Here is an 8232-nt window from a genome sequence, read left to right on the forward strand (position 1 = left end):
TCTAGCAATTAACTGCTCAATTTGGGTCAAACTAGTGATTTTCCCTAAAACTTTAGAAGCCCAACAATTCTTAAGATTATCTTAGATATAAATTATTAATCATTTGGTTATTAATATTAATAGACATGCCGCAAAAAGAAAACTTACCAAACCCTCTTCCTTACGATTTTAATTGAAATCCAACTTTCCTGGAATCTCGATTTCAAGATACCCAATGATCTTTGTCTTTTTCATCGGGAAAATATTTTTTTAAAAATTAAGTAATCAAACCTATTTACTGTATTGTATTTGCTTGGTTAAATACCGAAACAAAATATAGTTAATTAAAATAGAACTTCGATAAAAGAAAAATCGGAGCTATTACACGTTAATAATCTTATCACTATAAGTATAAAGTATAAACATATACTGACTAGAATTATTATTGAACCAATGAACGATATAATGGACAATTTGTCCGGTTGTATCCAAAACATTTTTTAATAAAAGTATGTAAATGGATAGTATATAATTATAATGTCATAATTTTTATTTCATAGAGAAACAAATAAAAGGACGACACGTGCATCCACTAATAATGATAAACTAATAACAATAATAATGTTGTGACAAGAAACATAGAAATGTTTGCCAAAAAAAAAAAAAAAAAAAAAAAAAAAAAAAAAAAAAAAAANATGTTATAAAAATAATTCTTTAGGTATGTAATTTAATTTGCTTAAGATCAAAGGTAAAACTAGTTGATTAGTTTCTTCTCCGTATACAAATCCCCTCTTTAATACTATCGAAAACATGAAACTTAATTATCTTGACTCTTGCACAAAAAAAAAAAAAATTATCTTGACATTTCATATTCCGAACTTTGGTATATACTACATCTTGTGTGAAAAGAACAGACATACCAGCAACAATCTCATATAAATGTATATATATACACACGTTTTCTTAGTATCTCCCTAAGAGACGAACATAACAAAATTATAACGCTCTTGTGATCTATTTTAAGTTTTTTTTTTTTTAATTTCGTTGGTAAGAAAATATTGTTGGGGTAAATAAACTTAACTTCGTTATGATCCAATACTAAGAGAGCAAATAAGCAAACATAAGACAAAAACAATCAACACATTTTAACAACTGGTGTATAGTGTTTTTTTTCTTTCTGTAAGACATTCTGACATGCATCTCTATAGTATTTTGTCACAATGAGTATTAAAACCTACACGGGAAATATTTGGTTGAAGACTTGAAGTATATGATCCCTCATATCAAACATTAACTGCACCTTTTTAGCCTGTGTAAAAGCAAGTGTTGTCTAGAGACAATTTTGCCAACTTGTTGTTTAGTATGGTGCATGTCTTATGTCTTAGTCATATACCAAACAAAAATGGTCTATGTCTAAATCTAAACTATATGTATTGCTATAGCCTATAGTCATTTTTTTACGTACAATATTGTATCTGCCACGTGTTGCATTTTGGTTCATTCTTACTTGTCTACAAGATATGTAATGGATACGAATCCACCAAAAATTGCTCACATTAAAACACTTTTCTTTCATTATTTTTCTTCCTTTTTAGAAAGTATGTAATAATGTAAATATAAAATTTTATTTTTAAAATCAAAATAAGTCATCAGAAGAAAAGCCCTACTTTGTGAATCATGTAGTTTATATGAAATGAAACTAGTTTTAAACAATAAAAAGAAATTTCATTTCGTGAATACTGATATTACTTGCATCGATCAATATAGATCATTACACTATTATATCTGTCAGTGTTTAATTAGACAATCCAATACCAATTATAATCTTGTGTGTATGCGTACACACACGTACATTGAAGCTTTGTGGAGTCACCATTAAAAATGGTTGGATCCAATTGGACATAAATTGGTTTTTTGTTGGCTGCATTACAAAGTGCAAGTTCCATACCCAAAACTTTGTTTTTCATGCAACTTGCTCCATGATGAGCTACAGTAATACATGTATTTTTAAATCGGGTAACAATATTTTCTTGGTCAAATTTAAAATATTTTAAAACGCACAGCCGTTAACCAAATATTGCCGTGACAAATGGTTATAAAATTGAAATTCTATGTAATAAAATAAACGTTCACATAACAAAATAACATGTGAAGAGAAAAAATCACACTGCCATTTTTTAATAGTTAAATTAATTTCCATATCTCCTACTACCATTTTGACAAATTATATTTATTATGCAAGTTACTAACCCTTCTGGTTAGTAGTTAGTACATATACGGCTTGCATAACTTATTGTTGTTCTTTCGTCTTAGTTACTATTGCCGTGTCATGTGCTTCTATATAGTATGATTATAATTCGTAATGTATTATCAGCTGAGGGACCTATTGAAATATATATATACTGATATAAAGACTTTACAAGTTACAACAGAGCACCAAATAAATACGACGGATATTCCCCATACAATATCACCACTAGCAGCAACTTATTGGTGGAGTAATTTAGCTGCTCACAATTATAAGCCGAAATTAATTCAAACTTATAATTAGTAATATCGAAATTAATATATCGTTAAACAAACAATGGTAAGCCTTTGATTAAAAAAATATGTAGCGATCCACATTGATTAGACCGACCAAAAAGTAACAATATCTTAATTTCTCTGCTAAAAGAAAGTTTATGACATATAACAAGATTCAAAGACCAAAATAGTAGAACTCTATAATTAGAGGAACATAATGTTTTCTTTTATATTAGAGGAACAAATACATCGCCAGCTAATTTTGTCATTTCTCATTATTACAATTTGCAATTGCTTTCACATCTTCACTTAATTTTTTTTATCCGATGATAAAAATAGTAACAAGTTGGACCCTCTTCTTTATTAAAAATAAGTAAAAAGGTAATCATTTTCAGTGTTTAATTTAAAAGTAATACAGTTAAGGACAAAGATTGATTGGTTTCAAATTAATTTGTGTGGGATTTTAAGGACGTATACAATGTGATCAAGGTGGTTTGATGTCTAACTAGTCCAACAACCAGTAATAATAATGGACCAATCATCAACCTTCATTTCTTTTGGATTTTTAAAATAAGCTTAATAATATCGTCGGACTAATTATTAAAAGGGAATGATAATAAAAACTATATAGTATATAATCATCGCCCACGTCACATTTTCACCTCTTTCTCTCCGGCTTTGCATGGCTCTTTCTTGCTCCTTATCTCCCTCCCTCCCTTACTTATTATACTTCCTCTACAATTCCATTGCTTCTTGATAAACCTCTCTCTCTCTCTCTCCTCTTTCGATCTCTTGTTCTTCGTCTCTCTTTCTCTCTCTAAGCAATGCTTGGAAGCTATAGAGAAGTGAGTATTCGTATTTCGTACTTTTTAATCTATACGTCGGATAAACCGGAAAAATATATACTTGTATAAGTTATTGTTATTCTCCCTTGATCTTAATATATGCATGCAATTTATTCTGTGGTATATATTGATAAGGTTATGTGGCCAAGACTTGTGGCCAACAAGATCCTAAGGAAAAGCGTCGGGAGCAACAACTTCGTCGCTGATTTCCCACCTGATTCAGATCAGAAGCTTCTAGAAGCTTCCGGATTACTTGATGAACGACCTTCTTTCACGTCTAAATCAATTCTACTCGAGCAACACAAAACCACGCATCTTAACTACAAGTAATACATTAAAACTTTATATACCCTTTGTTTCGTTTTCTGTCATGAAAAATAGTTACCTTTATTTGTAGTTTTTAACCGTCGAATATACTTGGGAAAAGAAGAGAGCGCGGATCACAATAACGTATAGTTGACATAACTAGTCACTTTTCTTGCATTGCACGGCATTTAAACCTAATTCCGAATGCGCAAAACCAGTAGAGTTATAATCAACAGGTGGATGACAACCGTAATTAATTTAGATTCTAAGGGAGTCATAGTTTGATCCCTTTGTGTTCCATGAGTTTACAAAATTAACAGTTAATGGTTTATCAAATATATTAGAACGTTTGACAATTGTTTTTTTTTAATTAAAAAATAATGTAAACTTATGTATATCTTTTAGGGTTTTTGCAAGCACATGGAACGTCGGTGGTATTGTACCGGACGATGGGCTTGACATGGATGATTTATTGGAAACACACAAAACACCGTGCGACATATACGTGCTTGGGTGATTAATAAACTCTAATAATAAAAATTAAATTTATTTAGTTATAACGTATGGATTTTATATGTCTAAAAGTTGATTGAATGAAAATCTAGGTTTCAAGAGGTTGTGCCTCTTCGAGCTTCGAATGTATTGGGACCAGATAACAATAAGGTCTCTGCAAAATGGAACTCTTTGATAAGAGAGACTTTAAACAAGGGAGTAGCAGAACCTCATCGAGACAAGGACGTGTCGGAATCAAAGGGCACTAATAGTATTTCACAAGATTTCAGATGTATCATAAGTAAACAGATGGTCGGAATCTTGATCACCGTTTGGGTCCGAGGTGATCTCTGGCCATATATCCGGCATCCTAGCGTTTCATGCGTTGGATGCGGCATCATGGGTTGCTTAGGAAACAAGGTAACTGATTTTTAGAATTAAGTATTTTTTAACTTTTTTTTTTTTTTTCAGTTCAAAAGAAAATCTCACTGTTATAGATGTCGACTGAGTTAGGTGTTGACTGTTAATAGAAAATAATTACGTGCGTTCGCATTTGTATTCACAAATGATTATTATAATTTGTGGTTGAAATTTGAACTTATAGTTATATATATGTATATGAATTAGTGAATATAATGCCAGTATGTCGGCCATTTATATATAAACACATAGTAATAGTTTGGTAGTATTTTCACCGAATATCAAAACATAGTTAAGTTTATTTAAACTTAAATTTAGCTAGCATGTGTGAGTTTGATTTTTGTGCCTAATATTGAAGCGCCAACACAAACAAAATTTGCATTTCATATAAATAAATAATTATATTGTTCTCTTTGTCTTTGGTTATCATACTTACACCACTGATTATTTTATCATTAGGGATCGGTATCGGTTAGGTTTCAGTTGCACGAAACGACCTTCTGTTTTGTTTGCTGCCATCTAGCTTCCGGTGGCCGGGACCGAGATGAAAGGCAGAGAAACTCCGATGTTAATGAGATCTTAGCGAGATCGAGTTTTCCTCGAGGCTCGTCTCTAGATTTACCTAAAAAGATTCTTGATCACGAGTAAGCTTTATATCTTAATATAACGCTAATATCTTGAAATGAATTCAATAACACTTGGTTCATATACTTCGTGAATTTTTTTTATAAGAAAGCCAACTTGTTAGTAATTAACTATATAAGGTCAGACCAAAATTAAAATAGTTTAAGCAAGTTGACCGGTTAAATATAATAAGACATGAGATTGTGAAAGGAAAAAGGCTAGTTTGCTTAGTATGTACTCCTTGTTTAAGAAATTACCCAACTTGTGATATTTCTTATCTATATAATTATTAATTAAAGTTATTTTTGTCTTCTCTTTATTGGATCAATTTATACAGTCGAGTAATTTTTCTGGGAGACTTGAATTATAGAATTTCACTACCCGAGGAGAAGACAAGATTATTGGTGAAAAGCCAAGAATGGAACATCTTACTAGAAAATGATCAGGTGATTGTTTATATAGAAATGAACATCTTACTAGTATAATTCAATATTTTTTACATGTGTTAAAGGTTGTAAACTCGCCATTTTCTTATATGGTTTTATTTATATAAAATTAAGCTAAGCATGGAGATCTTGAACGGCCAGATTTTCAGAGGATGGCAAGAAGGAATTGTCATGTTTGCTCCAACTTATAAATATATTCCAAATTCGGATTTATATTATGGATGCATTACATACCAAAAAGACGAGAAGAAACGAGCTCCTGCATGGTAAGTAAAGTAACGTAAAGTATGTGTATACGGTATACAGTATACATCAATATACATGCTCCTTATCATAATATTGGTTAATTACTATATATCTTAGTTTGATCACATGCATATAAATGATAGGTGTGATCGTATAATATGGTACGGAAGTGGACTGAAGCAACATGAATATGCAAGAGGAGAAACGAAGATATCTGATCACAGACCTGTCAAAGCAATATTCACCGCAGAAGTTACTGTTATACGGCGTGGTAAAAAGATTCGTAATTTATTTTTCTCGGACAGATTTGAAGAAACAATTGACGTAGATGCTAAAGACTTCTCGTGGATATCTACGTAGTTTTATTAACCGGGGGGTGAGTGTTCATGTATATAATACACCCAACTATAGTTATAAGCTTATTCATATAATAGAGTCTTTGTTTTATACAATTTTGTTCTAAGCATCTTGTAATAAAAGAATCTATAATAGAGGTTTTGTGAAATATTGATTAAATATGCAATCTTGGCGACAAGTGACAGTTGTGTGGTAAAATCTTATTCAAGAATTACAAAGTACATCGAGTTATATCATTTATGCAGTTCAACAACTCTCTATGGTCCGGGATCACATATATTTGTTACTTAAAAAAGGTTAAAATTCTCAACCACAACTTTTAAAAAGAACTACTAATTAATGAAAAGTATAGTAACACCCAATCTTTGATCCTGAACACGTACTAAAACGAATTATCAACCACCAGAATATTACTGGAACATCCATTTGGCTATAAATTACACATTTTAAAAGTTATTTGGAGGTGACATCCCATGCAGTAACATACACATATATATATATATATGTGACTAACACTTTAACAACAACAAACAACATTAACAAATTTTATAAATAGAAAACGAACAAGCCATATGGTTGGTTAATTTAGCAATTGGCATTATATTATGTGGACAGGAGGCTTGGAGCATGAACAATTGGGTATTTTATATAATAATATGAGACTAATATATAAAAGAATCATATTTTATTTTATCTTGTTTTCACAAAACAAAGAGATATGGTTTTTGTTAATTATAATGGGCAAGTGGTTTTAGTAAATGCATATATGAGTTGTTGTCGTTTGTCTGCCAAAATTTTAGTTGTTGGAAATAGGATAATATCAGATTTGAACATTGAGTGAATATTGAATGATTTTTTTTTTTTAGTGTATAATTGGGAAAAATACAAAATGCAAAAATATCTCGTTACCAATAAACAAATGAATCGTTATTGTAAGAAAATGGGAAAATAAAATTAAAATACATTCACTATTTTGTTTTCGCTACTCATCATCCATAATATATACTTGTGATAAGGAAATTAAAATTAGGCCTATTTAATTATGAGCCCAGGCCCATTTTAGAATCTTCTCGATATAGACTGATAAAAGAAAAAAAGAAAAAAAAATCGGCCTTGAGAGTTTCAGCGCCATTGAAACGTTTAAAATTTTCACGGTGGAGAAGAGAGTCAAGAGAGAGAGAGATGAGTACAGAGATCGTTCATCTACGACGGAGATTGGTCGAGTTCCTGATTCAGTCTTCTACTGTAAGTTTAATCTTCTTCTTCTTCTTATCAATCGCTACCTGTTTAGGGTTTTATTCACTTCTGATTTTGAATTTTTTTGTTTGTTTTTTGGATCTGATTTTGGCGATGAAAGCAACTCGAACTTCCTCCGATCGTTAAATACTCAGCGCTATCTCTCTTCTTCGATCGATTTCGTCCTTCTGTAGTCAGGTATTGCGATTTTTCACTCCTCCGATGATTCCTGATTTGAGAATTTTTAGTGATTTCGATTGTGTTTAGGGTTTTAATTGTGGAATTCAGTTATCAAAATCGGTGAAATTGCTCGTTTCCTTTGCTTCTGATTGGATTAATTTCGAATCGGATACTTTAGATTTGGAGTATTTTGACTGCCTTATTGATACTCATTTCACTAGTTGGTTTATGTGCTTTTGGTTGGATCAGTTCTTGTTTGATGGATTTTGGATTTTGGTGAAAAATTTAGGCATTATGTCATGTTTTGTGATTCTTCTATCTGGATACTTGGGTTTATTAGGTTCTTACAGAGAAAGAAAGCTGAGCATTGGCTATTGCAACCTCTGACTGAAAGCAATCTGCAGCTGTTTGTGTTAGTCTCCATTTGGATCTCATGCAAAGTGGGTTTTTACTTCCTTAATTGTGATATAGTCTTTTTTGTGTGTTTCTTCTCTTCTATTGTGTACCTAGAATTGAACTGTTTTGCTTCTGTAGATGCATTGTGCCCGGGGTTTATCGGTTCATAGTCTGAAATCCTT

General features: G+C 31.3%; 2 protein-coding genes across 3 annotated transcripts in view; both read left to right on the forward strand.

The window, feature by feature from the left end:
• On the forward strand, positions 3190-6406 carry LOC104779518 (type IV inositol polyphosphate 5-phosphatase 9-like). 2 transcript variants are annotated; one of them, XM_010503883.1, is made up of 8 exons: positions 3190-3347; positions 3483-3673; positions 4059-4166; positions 4259-4565; positions 5025-5209; positions 5527-5635; positions 5750-5901; positions 6025-6406. In XM_010503883.1, the coding sequence occupies exons 1-8, from the start codon at positions 3327-3329 to the stop codon at positions 6239-6241; spliced, it is 1290 nt and encodes a 429-aa protein (XP_010502185.1). In that variant the 5' UTR covers positions 3190-3326; the 3' UTR covers positions 6242-6406. The 2 variants fall into 2 exon arrangements, with proteins under 2 accessions (XP_010502185.1, XP_010502186.1); XM_010503884.1 differs by having other exon boundaries at positions 5777-5901.
• LOC104779528 (cyclin-J18-like) overlaps positions 7366-8232 on the forward strand; it is a 63514-nt gene continuing 62647 nt past the window's right edge. Inside the window, exons 1-3 of the mRNA XM_010503894.2 lie at positions 7366-7483; positions 7596-7672; positions 7995-8094. Coding sequence (XP_010502196.1) covers positions 7421-7483; positions 7596-7672; positions 7995-8094 — 240 coding nt within the window. The 5' untranslated portion in view covers positions 7366-7420. The remainder of the gene's footprint in view (positions 7484-7595; positions 7673-7994; positions 8095-8232) is intronic.

Source organism: Camelina sativa, chromosome 4, assembly GCF_000633955.1.
Source record: "Camelina sativa cultivar DH55 chromosome 4, Cs, whole genome shotgun sequence".
Lineage (NCBI taxonomy): Eukaryota > Viridiplantae > Streptophyta > Magnoliopsida > Brassicales > Brassicaceae > Camelina > Camelina sativa.

Coding starts and splice junctions, on each gene's coding strand:
- LOC104779518 (XM_010503883.1), top strand. CDS start 3,327: ATGCTTGGAAGCTATAGAGAA. Junction 3,348..3,482: donor TGCTTGGAAGCTATAGAGAA/GTGAGTATTCGT, acceptor TATATTGATAAG/GTTATGTGGCCAAGACTTGT. Junction 5,636..5,749: donor TCTTACTAGAAAATGATCAG/GTGATTGTTTAT, acceptor TATAAAATTAAG/CTAAGCATGGAGATCTTGAA.